At 39.8% G+C, this 23017-nt stretch overlaps 1 protein-coding gene and 1 pseudogene across 1 annotated transcript; one reads left to right on the top strand and one right to left on the bottom strand.

Moving 5' to 3' along the window:
- Positions 1 to 486: 486 nt before the first annotated feature.
- LOC149202673 (uncharacterized) lies at positions 487 to 2520 on the top strand. Its single transcript, XM_089401664.1, has 4 exons — positions 487 to 699; positions 1054 to 1725; positions 1903 to 2280; positions 2389 to 2520. Exons 1-4 carry the CDS (start codon positions 487 to 489, stop codon positions 2518 to 2520), a joined length of 1395 nt encoding a protein of 464 aa, XP_089257790.1.
- A 3071-nt stretch (positions 2521 to 5591) lies between these two features.
- On the bottom strand, positions 5592 to 5987 carry LOC149202672 (secreted RxLR effector protein 161 pseudogene; annotated as a pseudogene).
- Positions 5988 to 23017: the final 17030 nt, after the last annotated feature.

Here is a 23017-nt window from a genome sequence, read left to right as displayed (position 1 = left end):
CAAATGGGCATTGCACATGACACCGGCGCGATGGTGGGGTACCCATGAAGGAACCTTCATAGATTGGCGAAACTGTATGCGCATGATGCAAATACAATTTGGGAAGCCAGCACTCCAACTAATGGAGAAATATGATGGACGAGAGAATCCACACATACACTTGAGCAAATGGACCAAAGCCTATGGCGAGGAGCCGCAACCAGAATGGGTGCACCTATTTTATCATACCTTGGATGTCATCCCAAGGAATTGGTATACTGAAATAGAGCTATGACATGGCACAGGGGAGTGGGATATCTTGCGCAAAAGGTTTCTGTCAACATTTCTTTTGAGGATCAATGGATGGATACAGTGGACGACGTATTAAATCTAGTAAAGACAGCAATTTTCAAGATGCCGCTAGAATTGGAAGAAGTCGTGAAACCAGATTGGTTGTAACAGCTGAGCCAGGCCTTGGAATGTTACAATGTAAAAGCAGAAGGTGACATGGATGATCTGTGCGACATCAATATACGAGAATCCGAAGGAAGTCGAGAAGTGCGCGGCCCCGAAATAGAAGATCCTGACGTCGCAGTGGAAAAGGTTGTCGAGCTGCTCCGAGAGTATCGAGACCTCTTCCCTACCAAGATTACGGAGCTAAAAGGGATTCGAGGTGAACTAGGAATGATGAAGATAACTTTGAAGCCTGACGCAAAGCCAGTAAAGCAGCGACCTTACCGATTGAATCCAAAATACAAAGAAAAAGTACGAGAAGAACTAGACAAGATGCTGGCAGCCAGGATCATTGAACCATTCGAGGAGTCCGATTAGGTAAGTCTGATGGTGGTATAGGAGAAGAAACAGAAGGGTGAGATCCGTGTGGACCTATGGAAAGTCAATGATGCTTGTGTTAATGATCCATTTCCCACACCTTTTACCGATGAAGTCTTAGAAAATGTGGGTGGGCAGGAAGCATATTCCTTTACAGATGGGTTCTCTGGATACCATCAGATCAAGATCGCACTGGAAGATCGAAGCAAGACAATGTTTGCTACGGAATGGGGTTGCTTTTAGTATACGGTGATGCCATTTGGGCTAAAGAATGCACCGGAAATATTTTCCCACATTGTGGTAGCTGCATTCAAGGAATTTATACATAAATTCTTGGAAGTCTATCTTGACGATTGGACCGTCTTTGGCCTGGTTAAGAAACATACTGAGAGCTTACAATTAATGCTGGATACCTACCGTCGACACCAAATTGCGCTCAATCTAAAGAAGTGTATGTTCCTTGTTCCTTTCGGGAACTTGCTGGGCCACGTAGTTTGTAGGCAAGGCCTGATGGTGGATCCGGCAAAGATTGTTGTCATACTAGGTCTGCAAGCACCGCGCAGTGTCAAACAGCTACGCGCTACACTGGGACACACGGGGTACTATCAGAAGTTCATAAAAGGTTACGCCCAGATCATGACTCCAATGGAACAATTGTTAAAAAAGGATGCCACATATTGTTGGAACGAGGAATGTAACAAAAGCCTAGAATTGCTGAAGGAAAAAATGGAATCTGCCCCTATCTTGATCTTTCAAAAATGGGACGTGGAGTTCCATGTGCATGTTGACACATCACGTATCGTGTTAGGAGCAGTACTTACTCAGGAAGGAGCGGAGGGAGTTGACCACCCGATTGCATTTGCAAGTCGAAGGTTGTCGAAAGCTGAGAAGAATTACTCTACTACTAAGCGAGAGGTATTGGCGATGGTGTACGCACTCCAAAAGTATTGTCACTATTTGCTTGGAGGACATTTTAAGATGTATACTGACCACTCTACGCTAAAATACCTAGTGAATAAGCCTGTGTTGGGGGGGCGCATCTGTTGATGGTTGTTGTTGTTTCAGGAATATGATTTTGAGGTTGTTGTAAAGCTGGGACGTCTGAATGCAGGTCCAGACCACTTATCCCAGATTGAGATGGGCGAGGAACCCACGAATCTAGAAGAAGGACTCCTGGACACCCAGTTGTATGCAGTGCGCATTGTGGATGGCCACTTTGAAGATATAATCTATTTTTTGACTACCAGCACTGTGCCACAGGGGTATTCTGTGCAACAAAAGAAGGAATTGGTGACACGAGCAACATATTTCACTGTGATTGCCAGCCATCTCTACAAGATGGGCCATGATGAGATATTACGCAGATATGTACCAGAGTTTGAACGAGAACAAATCCTTGTCGAAGCACATGGAGGGGTTGCTGGCAGACATTATGCGGGCCGCGCCACAGCCCAGAAGTTTCTTCGCACCGTATTATGGTGGCCCACCCTACATCAAGATTCAAAAGCATAATGTTGGGCCTGTGATGTATGCCAATGAATGAGCAAGCCATCACAAAGGGATGAAATGCCACTTCAGCCACAGGTAATGCTACAGCCATTTGAGAAATGGGCAATCGACTTCGTCAGGCCTATTGAACCACGAGGGAAGATGGGCGTGCGCTATATTATCACTGCGACCGAATACTTGACCCGATGGGCAGAAGAATAGCCAGTTAAGGATTGCACAGCCACAATAGCAGCAAAGTTCTTGTTCAAGAATGTGTTGACCAGGTTTGGGTGTCCTAAGATTCTCATGAGTGATCGAGGAACGCATTTTTTGAACAAAACCATCAGCACGCTCACTGAGGAATTCCAGATATATCACCAACAAAGCACGCCATACCATCCATAAGAAAATGGGACCATTAAGGCATTCAAAAAAAATTTGGAAACCGTGATGACTAAGATCTGCAATGCACGATGGAATGATTGGGACTTGCACATCCTTGCTATGCTATGGGCATACCGAACCACGTGTAAAAAGTTAACAGGCCAGACACCGTTTTGACTAGTCTATGGTAAAGACGCTATGATGCCTATGGAATACATCATGCCCAGTCTGCGGATTGCAGCAGCTATAGGAATGGCAGATCATGGGGCCTTGGAGGAAAGGCTCGCACAGCTCGACGAACTGGATGAAGAATGATTTCTGGCGGGATTTCATCAACAGGTACAAAAACAGCGCGAGAAAGCATGGCATGATCGCCATATCAAGGTGCGCACGTTCAAGAAGGATGATCTCGTATTGTTATATGACAGTAAGTTTGAGAAATTCCCAGGTAAACTCCGCATGCATTGGTTGGGACCTTATGTCGTTAAAGAAGTAACTGATGGGGGCGCAGTTCAGCTAGCTAAGCTCAACGGAGACCCCTTCCCGGGAAGAGTGAATGGCAGTCGCCTGAAGCTCTATATGGGCAGGCCGACCGCCTGACTAACCATTCCAAGGAGAGTCTCACCACTTTGACCAGTTGAAAGAGAGCGAGGGACGATAAAGCAGTCTGGGGGACAGATGCACGGGTATCAAGGTGCGTGTACAGTTGGCCAACAATCAGGGGCATGGTTCCGCAGACAAAGCCACGCGGGTGCGCCGCTCCAAGGAATGATGATCATTAATACCATTGTTCATGACAAGAGGGATGCATTATCGCAAAAGGGAGCGGGTGGTGAGCAATTAAGAGCAATAGTATGAGCCAAATATGAAATGATCAGCCACAGATTTCACACGGGAAGGTTACATGAGCTGGAACAAGTGGCAATCCAGGCATTTGAAGTTTGCATGGCTTATAAATCACCATGGGGAATCTGCTGGGCAGCCTACGCTTTGGAAATACAGAGGGAGCTGTTCATCATCTCTGCACCAGGCATGCACCTGAAGGTAGTAATCTGGCCGAGGGAGGAGCAGGACTCTCTAAGGAGTCTGGTATTGACAGCTGTGGGTATCCCGCAGGCTGCAACATCACTAGCCAGGGATGTAATGGAAACAAGGGAATAAGAAGCAGAATTGTTCTGGATGTCGTCGCCCCGCCTAGGGGCAGGATGGCGCACTACAATAGAACAACAGAAGGATGGATAGATGGTGACCATGGGTGGAGATGCAGTCAATAAGTCGCCTCTGATGGTTCTCGACGATTGGGATCCTGCGGACAGCAGCCAGGGTCTTGCAAAATTGCAACACAGGTTGCAGCGGACGGTGCGAAGAGAAGATACGATGGTCGGAAAGGGCTACAGTGGTACCAGGAGGTCTCGTATGCGGCTCCCCCGCTCGCACTAAAATCCTCGGAGGGGGTGTTCTGTGTTAACCGAGCAGAGCAGAATGAGCATCATCGGTTGCGAGATGTGGTAGAAACACTGAAGTAGGAGACGGATGAAGCATTGCAGGAGACAAAGCAGGAGCAACCAGATGACGAGCGCCACTCAACGGGAGGTGAACCGCGAAGCCAAGGCAGAGCGTCTAGCCACGCCAGCAAGTGACTCGGGACGAGTCACGATGATTGTGTTGGGGGACTGTTGGGTAGCACAAGCCCTACGGAACGAGTATCGGGTGCGAAGCCTAGAATTTTGGGTAATATTAGGATAAAAGACTCTGCGGAAAGCGTGGAGCGTGAACTATAGGAGGTTGAGTCAAAGGGTAGTCCGCCCGAAAATAATGTAAATAAATAGTAATAGAGTCGGCCCGCGGAGGGATCGCGGGCCAAGGGAAAGTATAAATAGAGCATGGCTCTATGAGGGAAAAGTAGTTCTTTTGGAAGATGGAATGTAATGGGTTCTTAAAGGAAATAGCCTGAAAGTGTCTGTAAGTCTGAGTCGAGGGAGTAGGATAGAAGGTAGAGGCTCTGCAGCTGTGTGCACAGAGGCCTAGAAAGTCCACAGTTGTGTGCGTGGACCCCTGTAGCTGAGTGTGTAGGGTGGATTTGGATGTATTGTTGAGGATTGGTAATAAAGATAAGTTTCTTCTAAATTCTGTGTTAATTGCGACTTTACTCTGTTATGATAAACGAACTTTTATGATTTCTGCATTTGCTATGGTTGAATACATGTGAACTGGGTTAATCTTGATGCAGGAAGTAACCAACTTAATAAATGTTTGCTTAAAGACCGCTTTAACTAGATAAAACTAGTAATAAGTGATTCAATCTGTAATAACCGCGATAAGGATATTCCAATCTACGCGGATCTGGCACAGCGCGAGGCTGCAGAACAGCGTGTGAGCCCCAATCCATATCCAAGACATCCCCAGGGTGCAGAAACCTAGTTCCAACATCCTCCCCTGATACCTCAGGTGAGACCTCAGTCCGCACTTCGCGGGCTGTTGTCGAAAGGGTAGGTAGCTGCAGGATTTGTTTGGCTAAATAATTCTTCCGAACCTGGGTTAGGCCCCAATAAGCCAATAGTTATTAAACACACCTAATTTATCCCTAAACAAATCAAACTTCAGTCTTCCCAGAGACTTAGTGAATATATCAACATATTATCACAAGAATTACAATACTCTACACAAATCTCTTTGGACTACACCTTCTCCCGGAGAAAATGAAATTGAGTGTCTATGTGCTTGGTGTTTTTATGAAACACAGGATTGTAAGCCAGTTTGATAGAACTCTGATTATCGCAATTGATAATCATAGCTTTTGTTTGTTCTTCTCCTGCATCTTGGAGAAGTCTACGCAACCAAACTACCTCACATGCTGCTACACACATAACGTGATATTCTACTTCTGTTGAGGATAAGGCAATAGTTTGCTACTTCTTACTCCACCAAGAGATGACCCCATAACCAATGCTGAAGGCGTAACCTATAATTGATCTTATATCATCTAAAGTTCCCGCCCATTCAGAGTCTGTATAACCTGTCAAACTAACATCAAATGAGTCAGAATACAAAATACCAAAGTCTGATGTTCCTTGCAGATACCTTAATACTCCTTTTGCTACAAGCCAATGGTTGTCATGAGGTTGAGTCATGAATTGACTCAAAACACTCACTGCATAAGCTAAATCTGGTCTTGTTGTAGTCAAATAAATAAGACTACCAACCAATTGTCTGTACAGTGTTGCATCTGCATATCTCGAACCATCATTCACCTGAAGTTTGCTATTCTGTTGTAAAGGCACAAATGCAGCCTTACACTCATCCATTTTGAACCTAGACAACAGACTCTTTGCATACTTACCCTGGGACAAGAAAGTTTGGCTTGAATCTCTCCAAACTTCTAGACCCAAACAATAATGCATTTCTCCAAGGTCCTTCATCTCAAATTTCTGTGATAATTGCTGCTTGATTTCTTCAATGAGATTGTCTGCACTTCCTGTCATGATCAGATCATCTACATATAAAGAAATCAACACTATCTGTCCCTCATCATTAAACACAATATACAAATTGGGATCATTTTTGCTCTATTTATAACCATGCATGAGGAAAAATGAGTCAATTTTTTCGTACCAGGATCTAGGAGCCTGCTTTAAACCATATAAATCTTTCTTTAATCTACATACTAAGTGCTCTTCTCCCTTCTTAACAAACCCCTTAGGCTGCACTAAATATACTTCTTCTTTTAAGTCACCATTTAAGAAAGCAGATTTAACATCTAATTGATGTATTTTCCAATGATGTTTAGTGGCTAAAGCAATAATCATTCTGATAGTATTTAATTTTGAAACAGGGGCAAATGTTTCCTCAAAATCAATAGCTTCTTTTTGGGAATACCCCTTTGCCACCAACCTTGCTTTATGCTTATCAATAGACCCATCTGCTTTAATTTTCAACTTAAATAACCATCTGCAACCTATGGTTGTTTATCATTAGGAAGTTTTACTAGATCCCAAGTATTGTCCGTAATGATTGATTCATATTCCTCCATTGCTTTCCTCCATTGAGAACTTTTACTAGCTTCATAAAAATTAGAAGGTTCTGCAATGTTTAACATACCAGTCATGAGCGCACAATCCCTATATCGAGCTGGTAACTGTTTTGGCCTGCTCGATCTCCTGAGCGGTGGGGGTTCAATTATTCTGCTGCTTTCTTCTCTTTGTGGACTGAACTCGATTCCTTCCACATTATCGTGTTTTTGTTGCTGTTCCCGCTACTATTCCTGCTTCTATTCCTGTTGCTAACTGATTCCTGTTTCACTATCCTCTTCTAGAAGTAAGGGTACATGCCATTCTTCATTGTTTTGAACAGGATTTCCATCATCAACCTGTTCATGGAATATCACATCTCTACTGACAAACACCTTGTGAGTAGAAGGGTCAAACAATTTATAAGCCTTATACTCACTGCAGTATCCAATGAAGGTACATTTAATGGCCTTAGAATCTAACTTCTTCCTATTCTCTTTGGGAACATGAGCAAAAGCTTTACAGCCAAATATTCTAAGGTGACTTACTACAGGCTTGAAGCCAAAAAATGCTTCAAAAGGAGTTTTATACTCAAGACTTTTAGTAGTACTCCTATTCTTTAAATACACTGCAGTATTAACAACTTCTGCCCAAAAACAATTGGTTATATTCTTACCTTTCAACATACTGCGAGCACACTCCAGCAGTGTTTTGTTTTTCCTCTCAGCTACTCCATTCTGCTGAGGAGTGTAAGGTGTTGTAAATTTCTTCTGTATCCCATGCTCGTTGCAGTATTTGATGAAAATCCCTTTCTTGAATTCATCACCTTGATCTGATTGAAGAATCCTGATGAATTTTCCTGTCTGCTTCTCAATCATGTTTTTGAATTGCTTGAGATATTCAAAAGCATGAATTTTCTATTTAAGAAAATATACCCATGTGAATCTTGTACAGTCATCAACAAAGATTAAAAAATAGTAGGCCCCACCTAACAATCTTGTCTGCATCGGGCCACATAAGTCAGTGTGTACAAGTTTGAGTATATCCCTCCGTTTTCTATCTTTAATGGTAGGAAATTCATCTCTATGCTACTTACCAAATGCACATGCCTCACAATTAATATGAAACCTTTTTAAAACAGGAAGACCATCTACCATACCTTTGTTTTGCAACAGAAGGAGGTCACTGAAATTGATATGCCCAAGTCGCTGATGCCAACAAGTTTTTAGTAGACTTATCTGATGACATCAAGGCTTGTTGTGGCGTACTCTTCACATCCAGTTTGTAGAGTCCTCCTATGCGAATACCTATAGAAATAGGCTTCATCTGGTCCAACAAGTCTTTAATAATACAATGAGATTTAAAGAATTATACCTTGAGATCCTGATCTATAATCATTGACACAGAAATCGGGTTCTTCTTAATACCAGGAATATACCACACATCATATATATTCCTGAACTTTCCATTGGGCAAAGTAACAAGGACATCTCCATGTCCCTTGATCTCGTACCCTCTATTATCTCCAAGGTATACTTTTACTCCAGTGTTGGATTCTCTAAAATTTCTGAACCGTTTCTTTTTACCTATCATATGTGAGGAAGCTCCAGAATCTATGAACCAAATATCTGATTCATCCTCCTCAGTGGCTAAAGCAGTCTCAGCCTCAGCCATAAACAATCTGACATCCTGATTCTGATCTGCATCTGCACTAGCCAAATGACCTGCATGTCTTCTCTGCTTGTACCTCTCCTCGTCTGCCTTTTTCTTATGGCAAAATTTAGCAATATAGCCTATCTTACCACAATAAAATCACTTAGAAGCACAGTCATGTTTATGCGAGGTCATACCTTGTGGTGTCCTTTTCCTTGATGCACTGCCTCTCCTGTGATCAACCACTACTTTCCATTTTGGCTTGAACTTTGTCATCAATGTAAGATCTGAATTTTGAGGTTTGAGAGACAACCTCCTTTCCTCTTCTTATAGAAAAATCGTAGTGAGCTCTTCAAAGCCTGGAGGCTATTCTCTTGCATTCAATCCGGTTATAAACATCTGATAATCATCCGTCATGCCGTTCATGGTAATTGTCACCAGCTCATCATTTGCCACAGTTTGACCGATATCAGATGGTTTATCATTAACTTCCTTTACCCGGGATATGAATGGAGAAACAGACTCATCCCCCTCCATCTTGATTGAGAGAATCTTCTTCCTGAGGTACAAGGTTCGACTAGTGTTCTTGATCTCGTACATATCTTTGAGAACTATCCAGATGTCATTCGCTGTCTTGCAATCCTGAATGTGAGGGATGATGCAATCTTTAACTGATAACTTAAGTAGCACCTTTGCCTTCATCTCCCTTTTCTCCGAGTCTTGAATTGTTGTATTCGTTCCACCAATTGCAGTAGTCGGCTTGACTTCATCACCGGTGGCAATGCTATAAGCATTTTGTCCCTCAAGCAGAGTCTGGAGCTTAAATTTCCAATTTGTGTAATTGGAACCATCAAGCTTATTACTCTCATTGAGATAAGCTTCGGCAATTTGATTATTCATTTTAGATGAATAAAATCTTCAACAACCCTCAAATGTTAAAAAAAAAATACCCTGATCACTGAGAATTTTCTTCGCAAAAAAAAAGTTGCCCTCAATAATACTAATTTCTCAAATTTCAATTCCAGATCTCCTTTTAGATCACATCGCAAGAAAAAAATGTTTGAGGGAATATTATTTCTTCACCACCATGGGGAGGAGGAAGAACAACAAACCTCTCACTCAACGTTGTCACAGTCACCGAGCTTCTCTCGGTCAATACACTTCCTCTGCGCAAACAGCAGAGCACCCACAGTCTCCACGTGCAACCACTGCTTTTCACGGCAACAGGCAATTCCATTCACCATGCTTACCAGATCCTTCACATAGCAGTGGTGAGATATTTAGTCTCCACGAAATTCTCTTCAGAGATCAACCAAAAGCCATCTCAGCTGGCTTCTTCACGTGGCAAAACTAGGGTGATCTCCCCCTTCTACAAGCAACCTCCTCAAAAGAAAAAACGCAGCAATTCACCATTTTCCACACACGCAGCCTTGAAAAAAATGCAGCAACTCAGATCGTCGCAGCTCTTACACCAGGCATCTGTGACTAGTCGCAGAGATACAGCTGATTCCTGCAACGATTATCGCAGAGGTACACCACAATCCCGCGACGAAGCGGAAAATAAAATCTGTGTGAAGGGATGAACAATGTCATTGCAATTACCCTTCAGCTTCTCCATGACTCATCACACTTACTCTTCAGTGACCCAACGATGATGTACTATCCCTCAACTCAGCTTATAGGCCTCTCTTTCCTGCAACTCTTATACCATGTCAACAGTTGCAGATGGAAGACATGAATTGGAAAACAACACAGGAGGAGCTCACAGGTGCGGATCACAAGAAGCTCCTACAAGCAAATGCACCCACTTAGGATTCACATTAAACTCCAATAATAAATTGATACATTTTGTTATGGATAGTAAAACAAATCCCTAAATAATAGGAACCGAATGTCTAAGGAAAAACTTAATCATAACTAAGTCACAATATTCACCTAATCTCCAGTAATTCTAACAAATATTCAATGCAGCTTCTATGTCGTATCTTTTATTATCATCCTTCGCTTCCATACTGCTCTCTAACTGCCCCTGAGTTCTTCAAAGGAAAATATATAGAGACTCCAAGAGGGTTGCCACCTAATGCTACTGCAAGTCACTTCTGCTGCATTTACACAAGTTGGTCCAATCTGCTCAAGTTGGTCCAATCTGCTCTCTAGGTTGGCCAATCATTGATTTCCAATATGCCAATCTATCAGCCACTTTTGTCCATCAAAGTGTTGAACTTTAGGCATCAAAATTCACCCAACCTTCAACTCTCTGCGTCACTTCAAGATTTCTTGTCTAGGGCTACTTTGGGTAGCCAACACGCTTCCCTCCACTAGACTAATGGCACACAACACTTCACTGTATAATATGCTCCTATGAAGGTTCTCGATAACCCAATGAAGCCTTCAACTTGGCTCCCACATGATGCAAATGAAACCGATCCAAAACTGGTCAAAGTTATGACCCAACACAAGGTAATGCTGCTCTAATTCTATTTTACTCTTATTGTTGTAACTATGTATAGTTAGGGAATCACAACATGTTGCACCAGCGTTTAACCAAGCACCTAAATAACACCCAATTACCATGACCTCTCCTTAGTTGAACCCTCTCCCTCCATGTAAGTGATTAAGGCATACATTGGCCCCAAATACTCCTACAAAATCCATTTTACTTGGTGTTAGCACCTTCGGCATAACACACAGTCTTCTTTTACCTTACAACCTACAAAAACCGAGTTCCCTTACCTTTTTATTGCCACAACAGATCTGTGTTTTGACCTCTCTTATCTCATTCCTTGAGCACAACTCCTTACCCCTCGTAACAACATCTTGGTCACCTTAAAATGGCCCTGAAACAGTCCTTTTTTTCCTCGTTCTTATTTCCTTCTTGTTGTGGCTACCACATAAATGTTTCTCTCCTCAACAAGATCCTTGTGTTGCAAAAATGGATGCTCTAAATGTCCTCCATCACCTTTTATATATACAAATTAGAAGGGCTCCTCAAATTTCCTCTATGGGCTTGTCCAACTATCAAGAGGCTTATCTAACTCAAGTCGACCTTAACTCATTTGGTGCGAACCCACTCCATAACTTCAAAAATTAGTAACTCCATTTCCACAAATTCGAATTGGGTGATCTTTATTTGTTTCAGATTCATCTTGATGAGAGATATCATCCTCATCCATCACATGTCAAAATGTGCTCATCGATTTGTCCCAAAACACGATGGGTGGAAAACCCCAATCTTGGGTACCAAACCCACAAGTGACTATTGTGGCTCTTTTCCCTTTAAACCCCAAACCCTAGGACTTGGATTACCTCCCAAGATACTAAAAAATCAACACTCCCTCTAGCGAGGGAGGTAGTTCCTAGACTAGGAAGTAACTCATCATCATCATCACTACTCGCAACACTTTCCCAACTCTTGGCGCTCACCACTACATCAATCCCTGTAACATGAACTACACCTCTCTCCGAAGTGTTGTTATCACTGGTTGCATCCTTCTTCTTCTTCTTCTCCTGAAATTTCATCCATTCCCTCCATTATTCATTCTTGAAAAATGTGGAAGCACCCTTGCTTCCCACTGATCACAGGCTCTTTTTGGGTTGCGAAGTCTCCCTCTAAATTTGCAAGCTCCCTCTATAAATCAACTTCGTTTGAGTCTATGGAACCTAAACTTCCTTCTTAGGAACATGTACCTTCTCCTCTAAATCCTTCACCTGCAACTACTTCTCTCGAACCAAGACCTTCTCCTTCCCCTGATCCATATGTTTTTCAATCAGCATGTATAGATCATGCTCTCTAAGTCAAGCACAATCCCATCGGCGCTAGATCATCTAGGTTTGAGTCTTGGCTTCCCATCTTCGAACAAGATCTCAAGCCCCTTCTTCTCGATCATCGAGACAGAAATCACCCTATACTTGAGTCCTGGTACAATTAGTACATCTCAGACCAGCATCACACATCTTTTCTCCATCCTGAATGACACAACTCGCGATCCTCAGATCTCTTTTTGACTCTTCTCGCCGACCACCATGTGCAACTTCGAGTCTCATTCAACTAGAGTCTAAAAATCCTGGTGTGACCCTGTCATATGTTTCATCGTACCATTGTCCACGTACCATCCATCCTCATCAATAGTACCCTACGAGAAATGAGAGATCATGGAAAATTCTTCTTCCTCCAATATCATGGTGAAAGAATCTATCTAAGCAGAAGTGGCAACACCGACGACCTTCTTTCCTGTCTTATTCTCATCATCTCCCTTCTTCTTCATCGAACATCTTGATGAAAAATGACCCATCTCACCACAATTGAAACACTTGACTTTACTCAAGTCCTTCTTCTGCTTACCCTTCATTCGTGCTGCAAGTGCAATGTCATCCTTTGAATACCTCTTCTTCGGTTGAAGATCCTCGTCTCGCAACGCTTCCTGAATGAAGTCATCCCATAGCCTATTCCAATCTGGAAACTTGTCTCTCGAAACAATCCCTTTAATGAAGGGTTTTCATTCTTCGGTGAATGCTTGCAAAGAAATCCTCACCATATCTGAATCTCAAATAGTCACACCGACAGCAACAAGCTCATGTTTGACCTGAGACAATCTTGTCATATATGAAGTCACTCCTTCACCCTGTATCATCTTGGTGGACTTCAACTTATTCTCCAATACCAGTACCTAGTTCTCATTCTTATTATGGAACAAATTTTGAAGTGCCATCCACTTCTCATGTGCATTGTTCTTCTTGGACAAACGAGGTATTAGGGAATCCTTCATACCATCAAGGATGATCAATCTCGCCCTTGTATCCAGATCCTTGTACACTTCCAACTCCTTCGAGTCATTTGACTTATTGATGGCTTTCTCGGTGAACTCCCAGATCTTTTTGACCTGCAATAACAACTTGATCCTTTCCTTCCATGGACTATAGTTGGACAATCCCTCCAACCTATCCTCATATCGGATACCAACCTATAACTTTGACATTTCCACCTACAATGTGACCAACTCCCTCTTAAGTTGTAGTTGTTGTGCACAACTCTGAGTCACTGAATTTCAAAGTAGCTCAGACATGCTCTGATACCATGTTGAATTTCCACGATCTTGGGTCTAGGTTAGAATCTTAGAATCTCTGACGCTACCAAACCAATAATATCACAAAGAACTACTTTTCACAGTGAAAAATATAAAGCAGTAAATCACATATGCACAAGTATACACATTTTTTAACAAAATTGTATAATAATGTACAACCCAATATTCGTTATATTAAACCAATTTGAATAATAAAACACTCTATGCAATACAAGATACAATGACAATCTTCACTGCAGCTTCTATGTCGTATCCTTTCATGTCAGTCCTTCACTTTCGTACTACTCTCTAGCTGCCCCTTAGTACTTCAAAGGACAACACATAGAGACTCCAAGAGGTATGGCACCTAACACTACTACAAGTCACTTATTCTACATGTACACAGGTTTATACATTCTACTCTCTGGGTTGGCCAATCCTTGAGCTCCAATCCGCTAGTCTAGTAGTCACTTTTGTCCATGAAAGTTTTGCACTTTAGGAACCAAACTTCACCCAACCTTAAACTCGCTTCGTCACTTCAAGATTTCTTTTCTAGTGCTTACTTTTGGTAACCAACACGCTGCCCTCCACTAGAGCAATGGTGCCCAAAACTTCAATATAGAATCTACTCCTATGAAGGCCCCCGATCACCAAATCAAGCCTTCAACATGGCTCCCATAAGATGCAAATGAAACTGATCCAAAGCTTGTCAAAGCTATGACCCAACATAAGGTAATGATGCTCCAAGTCTATTGTACTCTTGATGTTATAACTCTGACTGGTTAGGGCATCATAACATGTTGCACCAGCCTTTAACCAAGCACCTAAACAACACCCAATGATTGTGGCCTCTACTTAGGTGAACCCTCTGCCTCCATGCAAGTGATTAGGGCACAAATTAGCCCCAAACAGTCCTACACAATCCCTTTTCTATGGTGTTACAGCCTGCGGCCTAACACACAGTCTTCTCGTACCTTACGACCTACTTAAAATGAGTCCCCTTACCTTTTTATGGCCACAAAAGACCTTCATTTTTACCTCTCCTATCTCGGCCTCCAACACAAATCCTCCGCCCTCCTAACAGTAGCTCGGTCACCTTAAAATGGCCCTAAAACTATCCTTTGTTCCCTCGTTGTTCTTTCCTTATTACTGTGACTACCACAGAGATGTTTCTCTCCTCAATGTGCTCCTTGTGTTGCAAGAATGGATGCTCTAAATGTCCTCCATCACCTTATATATATATATATATATATATATATATATATATATATATATATATATATACACAATAGAAGGGCTCCTCAAAACATCCTCTATGGGCTTGTCTAGCTGTCATGAGGCTTATTCAACTCAAGCCAACCTTAACTCATTTGGTGCAAACCCACTCCACAACTTAAAAAATTCATTGCGTCGTATTCATCTTGACGAGATCTATCATCCTCATCCATCACGTGGTGAAATGTGCTCATATTTTTGGCCTAAAACACGATGGGTGCAAAACCCAAAGCTTCTGTTCTAAGCCTACAAGTGACTCTTGTGACGCTTTTCCCTCCAAACCTCGAACCCTAGGGCTTGGAGTACCTCCCAAGTTACTCAAAAATCAACACATATTTATAGCTACAAATCTGGAATTCGACTTTACTTTGTTCACTTACCAAAATCTGATGACCTTTTTGCATCCAGGACACTTAGTATGGAATAGCATACGACCACCTCTGTAATCCTATTTTCTCCACCATCTCTGTAAAAACCATAATGTTAGTGCTATGGATGACCATTTTATAATAGTTTCCTTTGGATTTGCACATTTTTCTAAGCATGCTTCTCCTATGAGCTACTTAATGGGGTTTCTTCTTAGATCTAACAAAGATTCTCTTTAGCATTATTGACTCACCGATCTTAGGAGTATCTTCTTCTACCTTTCTCTTTGGTATCTCATGTTTAGCTTGTACGATATGTCCTCCTCTTTGATTTTATTACTTGTTCTCAAGATAGTTCTATGACATATGTCATATTTTCCCACATATATAACATTTGATTTCTCTTTCTCTGCCTCTACCTCTTATGAAAAATATTATGCCCCTTAAATCTCCTCCTCTAGGAGATTGGCTACAAGAGATACCTGCTTCTTCCATTGGTGTCCAGACTGTTCCTATACTAGAATATCCTTTTCCTTTGGCTAAACGCCTTCCTCTACTCCTTTGGCTTTGTTTTTTGGCCAATTTTTCCTCCAGTATTAATGTTTCCTAATAGGAATCCTCCATTTTCTTTAGGGGAAAGAAGTAATTTTCGTATTGGATCTCATACGTCATATCATTTATGTATCTCACACTTTCTCAACATCTTCCTCTATGTTTCCTACTCTGATGTTCAATGTGTAAAATTATTCAGTGTACTCCTCCATTGTCATAGATTTATGCCTTAAGTTATACAACTTCTTGAATAATTTAAGTTGATAATCGTTAGGCATAAATTTGATCTTAAACTTGGCTACCATTTGATCCCAACTCTTGATCTTGGCCTTTCCCTTCTTTCTTTGACCTTTCTACAACTCATCCAACCATAATGTTGTCTGTCCACTTAGCCTGGTAACAACACATTTCACCTTTTGTTCATCCTCCACATATTGATAATTGAAATACTTATCTAATGAGTCGATACAATTGATCAACTCTTCCACATTTAGGTTTCCATCATACAGTGGCACCTCCATTTTTGTCTTGGACCCCACTTTGACCAGCTTTATCAGTTTCTCCTTCAGTTGTTCTCTTCTTGGAGATCCTTCCATCTCCTATTTTTAGTTCATATCCTTTCTCTTAATTACATTTCACACATCAAGATCTCTTCTTTGGTCTATTTCCATGGCTTCTATTCTCTCCTAGGTGTGTCTCAACTCTGGCCTCAAATTTGCATCTATTTTTTTTTCTTAGCTTCCTCTTTTGGGCAACATACTTGTAGAAACTACTTTATGAGTTTTTTTTCCCTCCAAAATTTTACCTTATGATTCTTAGGATTCTACAGAGCTTTCCCACCTTGATACCACTTTATCACAGTGAAATGCACTAAAGGGCCTTTGGTTGTTTTTTTTTTCATTTATTTATGTTTTTGTTTATTCTTATTTCACCCATCCAATCTAGGGTTGGAAGGATAGACAAAGTGGATTCAGATATTCTTTGAAGTACGGAAATTTATGTATATTCCTTACCTCATGCTAGGGGCCCCAATACAAAACTAGTTTGGCCATATCTGGAATGTCTCTCGATACAATCCTACCACAAATCTAGATTTTCCAAACCCATAGATATCTGAGTTAGTCCATGGTCCATATGATATTTTAACAAATTCCTCCACTAAAGGTCTAGATCTCCTTTCTCCATATATTTGGCTCTATCTAAGAGTCTAAATCATTTGGAGATGTGTTTTATTGTGATGAGCTGGATGGTTCAGGATCAAATCTCTTCAAGTTGGGTCCCATGTTGGACGTTTAAGACTTTTTCAATTTGTTGAATCCATGTGTGTTTGGCTAGAGGTGAGGGTTTGCTGCAACTAGATTACTTTATTTAATTGAGCCTTCAATTGGACTTGCAAAATTAAATAAACTTTCTCGACTACGAATAATAGGTTATAAGCACAAAAAATCACAACCCTGCTGAGTTGGATTTTAACAGCATTCGGCTTTAAATGAGGAACAAACATGCCTTCATTTTAAAGGGTCGACTAATGCAAACACTAATGAGAAAATGGCAACAATGAATTCAATTATATTTATGAAGAAATATATTGCTTGATTGTATTCCCAAAGTGATCACCCTTTTTTCAATCTCTTGCTCACGCCCACACACATGAGGGCTACAAGTCACATGGTTTTACATATAATGGAAAAAATAAATATCTGGTAACGACAGAGGGAGGTTACCTGCCAATAATGCCTCCCATGTAACTACACCTAGACTTCTTTCTAAAAGTCCCTAACTAATTAATTACAATTGTCCTTAAAAAAACACATAAATAAAAAAACCTAGATATTCATAAAAGATGTTACAATTAGTTTTATATTATTATTATTATGTTTCATATAAAAAAAAAATCCCTAAACTTTCTACACCAATCATATATTACATGCAAATATCTATCTATTACAAAAACTGAAAAGAAAATTTTCAGTAAACTTAAATAGTTAAAACATAAACCATTAATTACATATTCACCTTAATATTAAAGAAATCATACATATACCTACAATAACTTTTATTTTTATTTTATGGACTTCATAATACTTAGTAATTAATTTTGTAAACATTCACTTTTAAAAAGATTATTAGATTAGTAGTATAATGAGAATTTATAGCTCAATTGCACGCTAGTTTTGAAAGTAATTATGATTTATTTATAGCTCAGTTGCAAGCTAGTTTTGAAAGTAATTATGATATATGGTTTACTTGAAATAAGATAGGACAAATTGGCATGCCATGCTTTCCCTTTTCTTAATTGTACTTAGAATGTTTAGTAATTAAATTTGTTTTTCTACATTTTGTACTCTATTCACTCTGGGCATTGATGATTGGAAAGATAATATATATTAATGATTTTATTCTTCTATCATGTTTATATTATATATTGTTTTTTGTGTTATTACTATAGAATTTCTTCTTATGTGGGAGATGGTGTTAGCAGTTGTTTTATAATTTCTTCTTATTAGAGAGGGTTTAAATTAATAAATTAATTCTTTCTTGGTACGTTGTTTTATTAGTTATTTATTTTAGTAAGATAGTTTTAACTTTATGATAAAGTTATTTTGCATAAAATCATTTTAATAATGTTAACCTTACCAAGTGTCACAATATAAATCAAACATAATCACGTTAATGTACTCTCTAATAAAATATTCACAAAATAGTGATTACAATGAATAAAAGTCATATATATACCTATAAAATTGCAATTTTAAATTACATTACATTATTATATAGAGGAATAGCATATTAATGAATTATATATATATATATATATAAACTTGCAATTTTAAATTAAATTACATTATTATATAGAGGAATAACATACTAATGAATAACCAATAACGATTATTCTTTTTCCCATTAAAAAGTATATTTTACCGATTCAAACCATACACCTTTCACCTTTTATAAATATTTAGTATACAATACTTCTACTAAAAACTCACGAATCAAGACATCACTCCACTCGGATCAACAGAGACCTAAAATTCACTTCGCCTTCGCCCCACACATATATATAATGAAGACCTGTATCTCTATACAAAGCTACTATAACATAATGCACGTAAAAAAAATCGGAAATCAAATCTCGTAATCCATGCCAACGCGCAAAACACTTTTGTGAGGAATATGTTGAAATTATAATTCCAACTGCCGCGTTTATTTCAGAAAACAGCTTCTTTGTTTTTGTCTTTTTATTTTTTTGTTCTTTTTTTCCTTGCGATGCGATCTAATCGCAGATCACAAATCACATCCATGCCCACTGCCTCTGTCTGTGCACTTGAATTCTTCCGATGCGATGTTGTGATGCGATTCGATTGCCATATCACAGATCGCACCCATATGTGTCAAGTCTCTCCCTGTTTTGCGCCGAATGCGATTTTGCGATGCGATCAAATCGCAAATCGCAAATCGCATAATTCAATGGTTGAAGTACAGGCCTGCAACATGAAATTGACGTGGAGTAAAAGTTTCATTTTGGCCGTCAGTAAAACATTTAATGAAATTTACTATGGGTTGGTAAATGTAGGTAAGTTTTTAATTTTATTAGTTTTTTATCCACGGGAGTTGTTTTCTGGTTTTATGACACAAGTAGAACATATGTATTGTCATGTTTGTTGTTCATTTTTTTTATATTTAATGAAATGCAAGGGAAGCACATATAGCAGCGCGCAGGTGAAACACACACAGCAGTGTGAATGTAAGGGTTGTTCGTTGAGAAAACGAAAGGCAATGCGCAGCAGCGCTAATGTATTTTATTTTGGTTGAATATGAAATGTGAAACGCAGTAGCGTGTGAATGTAATGAAAATTTTACACACAGCAGTGTAACATTTTGCAAACAGAGACAGAGTATTTTTCTGGAGAGACAGAGTAATCTTTTTTTTGGAACTGGAACTGAAGTGTTCCTGGTGTAATCCCTCTGTTGAGAGGAAGATCTTTTATTTTGTAACAATAGTTTTTATTAATGAATACAAGTTCTCTTTTATGTGTGTGAAAAACTTTGTTCTTCTCCCAAACAATTTTAGCTTCCCTGTGTTAAGATCCTGTGTTTAAAAACAAAGTATTTTTCTCTGTTATTTTGTTTTGGAATTAAACAGAAAATTCCTAACATGGTATCAGAGCTTGTTCAGGGTCTTTGAAGGTGTCAAAGAAGCTAAAAGAAGGTTTTCTTGCTATAGCTGCTTCTCCAGCAGGGTGAAAACTCAGTCAAGAATTTTGAAGCATAGTTAAGAGTGCAAGAATAGCTGGAGCCAGCACTGGCATGGGTATCTTTAATACTCAGCTCCAACAATTTAATGGGAAAAACTATGACTATTGGGCAATAACCATAAAAGCTTTGTTTGCTTCTCAAGACTTATGGAAATTTGTTGAGGATGGCTTTGAAGAACTAGCAGATGAGAATGAGTTTAATAGATTAACTCAGGCAGAGAAAGATCTGTTGAAGAGCAATAAGAAGAAGGATACTAAAGCCCTCTACTTATTGTATCAAAACAGTTCATGAGAGTGTGTTTCTAAGGATAACAGCAGCCAAGACATCTAAAGAAGCATGGCAAACTCTAAAGATAGCCTATTAAGGCATGGAGAAAGTGAAGATAGCAAAACTACAGTTGCTGAGGAGAGATTTTGAGAATCTATGCATGGAGTCAGATAATATTGACTCATTCTTCACACATGTGATTGGTCTGGTCACACAGATAAGGTCTCATGGAGAGATTCTTGAAGAAAGGAGGATTGTGGAGAAACTATTGAGGATCCTACCCTCAAGGTTTGATGTGTTTGTCACCACCATAGAAGAGACAAAGGATCTCACAAACTTCTCAGTTGATGAACTACATGCATCACTGATAACACATGAGCAAAGATTGAGTAGAAATGAAAAGTCATCTCTAGAACATGCCTTTAAGACCTAGATGTCCTTTGGAAGAGGAAGAGGTCAAGGCAGATGAAACAAGAGAGGAAGAGGCAGAAGCCAAAACAGAGGTGGAAGAAACAGTCCAGCAACTGCTCAAGGAAGAGGCAGCAATCCAAATCAGAACCAAGGCCAAGGCAGCAGCCAACAAAGTGGACAACATCATGCTCAAGGACAAAGGTATGATAAATCCAATGTCCAATGTCACTTAGGAATAGAAGTAGAACAAAATGGAAATGGGATTTTTATCTCACAAGCAAAATATGTTAATGAAGTGTTGGAAAGATTTAATATGCAGGAGAGCAAGGCAGCAATGACTCCGACAGTGATGGAATTAAAACTTAGCAAAGAGGACAGCAGCAAGGATTTTGATCCTAGGTTGTACAAAAGCATAGTTGGCAGCCTCATGTATTTCACTGCAACTAGGCCAGATATAATGCATGCTGTTAGTTTAATTTCCAGATTCATGGAGAAGCCAAAAGAAGCACATTGGCAGGCAGCAAAAAGGATTCTGAGGTATGTTAATGGTATTAAAAGGTTTGGCATTTTATATACTACTTCAGAATGTTCAGATTTAATTGGATACACTGATAGTGATTGGGCTGGAAGTGTAGATAATTGGAAAAGTACATCCGGTTATGTTTTTCACATGGGTTCAGGAGCCATTTCATGGGCTTCTAAAGAACAACGTATTGTAGCATTGTCTACAGCAGAAGCAGAATATGTGGTAGCTATAGCAGCAGCATGTCAAACAGTTTGGATGAGAAGAATGTTAAGGAGTTTATGCCAAGAGTAAGCAAAAGGAACTGTGATTTTTTGTGACAATAGCTCAGCTATTGCATTATCCAAGAATGATATGTTTCATAAGAGAATGAAACACATTGACACAAAGTTTCACTACATCAGGGAATTGGTGAACAATGGAGAAATCGTTTTAAAACATTGCAGAACTCAGGAGCAGGTTGCTGATATTTTGACCAAACCATTGGGACAGAAAAGTTTTGAGTTTTTGAGGAAATGTCTGGGTATGACTGATAACCCAGCAGTTGAAATTAAAGGGGAGTGTTGAAATTATAATTCCAACTGTCGCGTTGTTTATTTCAGAAAACCGCCTGTTTTTTTTTTCCTTGTGATGCGATCTAATCGCAGATCGCAAATCGCATCCATGCCCACTGCCTCCGTCTGTTCACTTGAATTCTTCCGATGCGATGTTGCGATGCGATTCGATCGCCATATCGCAGATCACACCCATATGTGTCAAGCCTCCCCCTGTTTTGCGCCGAATGCGATTTCGCGATGCGATCAAATCGCAAATCGCATAATTCAATGGTTGAAGTACAGGCCTGCAACATGAAATTGACGTGGAGTAAAAGTTTCATTTTGACCGCCAGTAAAACATTTAATGAAATTTACTATGGGTTGGTAAATGTAGGTAAGTTTTTAATTTTATTAGTTTTTTATCCACGGGAGTAGTTTTTTGGTTTTATGACACAAGTAAAACATATGTATTGTTATGTTTGTTGTTCATTTTTTTATATGTAATGAAATGCAAGGGAAGCACATATAGCAGCGCGCAGGTGAAACACACACAGCAGTGTGAATGTAAGGGTTGTTCGTTGAGAAAACGAAAGGCAATGCGCAGTAGCGCTAATGTATTTTATTTTGGTTGAATATGAAATGTGAAACGCAACAACGTGTGAATGTAATGAAAATTTTACACACAGTAGTGTAACATTTTGCAAACAGAGACCGAATATTTTTCTGGAGAGACAGAGTAATCTTTTTTTGGAACTGGAACTGAAGTGTTCCTGGTGTAATCCTTCTGTTGAGAGGAAGATCTTTTATTTTGTAACAGTAGTTTTTATTAATGAATACAAGTTCTCTTTTATGTGTGTGAAAAACTCTGTTCTTCTGCCAAACAATTTTAGCTTCCCTCTGTTAAGATCTTGTGTTTAAAAACATAGTATTTTTCTCTGTTGTTTTGTTTTGGAATTAAACAGAAAATTCCCAACAGAATATCCAAATAAGTCCTTCCTTGTCAGCGATTCCTCCGCAGAAAGCAATATACAGTGTTAACCACAATTCTCTTAATCAGCCGAGAACCTGTCTTGGCATTCACCTAGCTATCTCCCACCAAATACACCACATCTGCCTTGCTTGCTTCTTGCAAGAATTCAATGGCCTGCTGTGACTCCAACTTGGCCGCTTCGACGAATCGTCGACTCTGGGAAGAGACCATAGCATCGACCTCACCCTCATCTTCATACCCAACTGATCTAGCTGTCAACTCAAATCTGTGGCTCTCTCTTATTTCAATTTCGTTAAGTCTGTACATGTACTTGGCTTGCACAAATTCTTTCAAGGATTCTAGCAACTCGCTTTCGAATTCCACATTCCCAATTCGCACATCCGTGTAACCATACATCGCAACACATCGATACATTTTGCATTCTTTTGAATCAAC

This window comes from Pinus tabuliformis, chromosome 2_1 (genome assembly GCF_031772625.1).
Source record: "Pinus tabuliformis cultivar Carrire ecotype Pingquan chromosome 2_1, CPIR1, whole genome shotgun sequence".
NCBI lineage: Eukaryota > Viridiplantae > Streptophyta > Pinopsida > Pinales > Pinaceae > Pinus > Pinus tabuliformis.
Note: the sequence above shows the minus strand (reverse complement) of the source record. Positions and strands in the feature narration are given on the sequence as shown.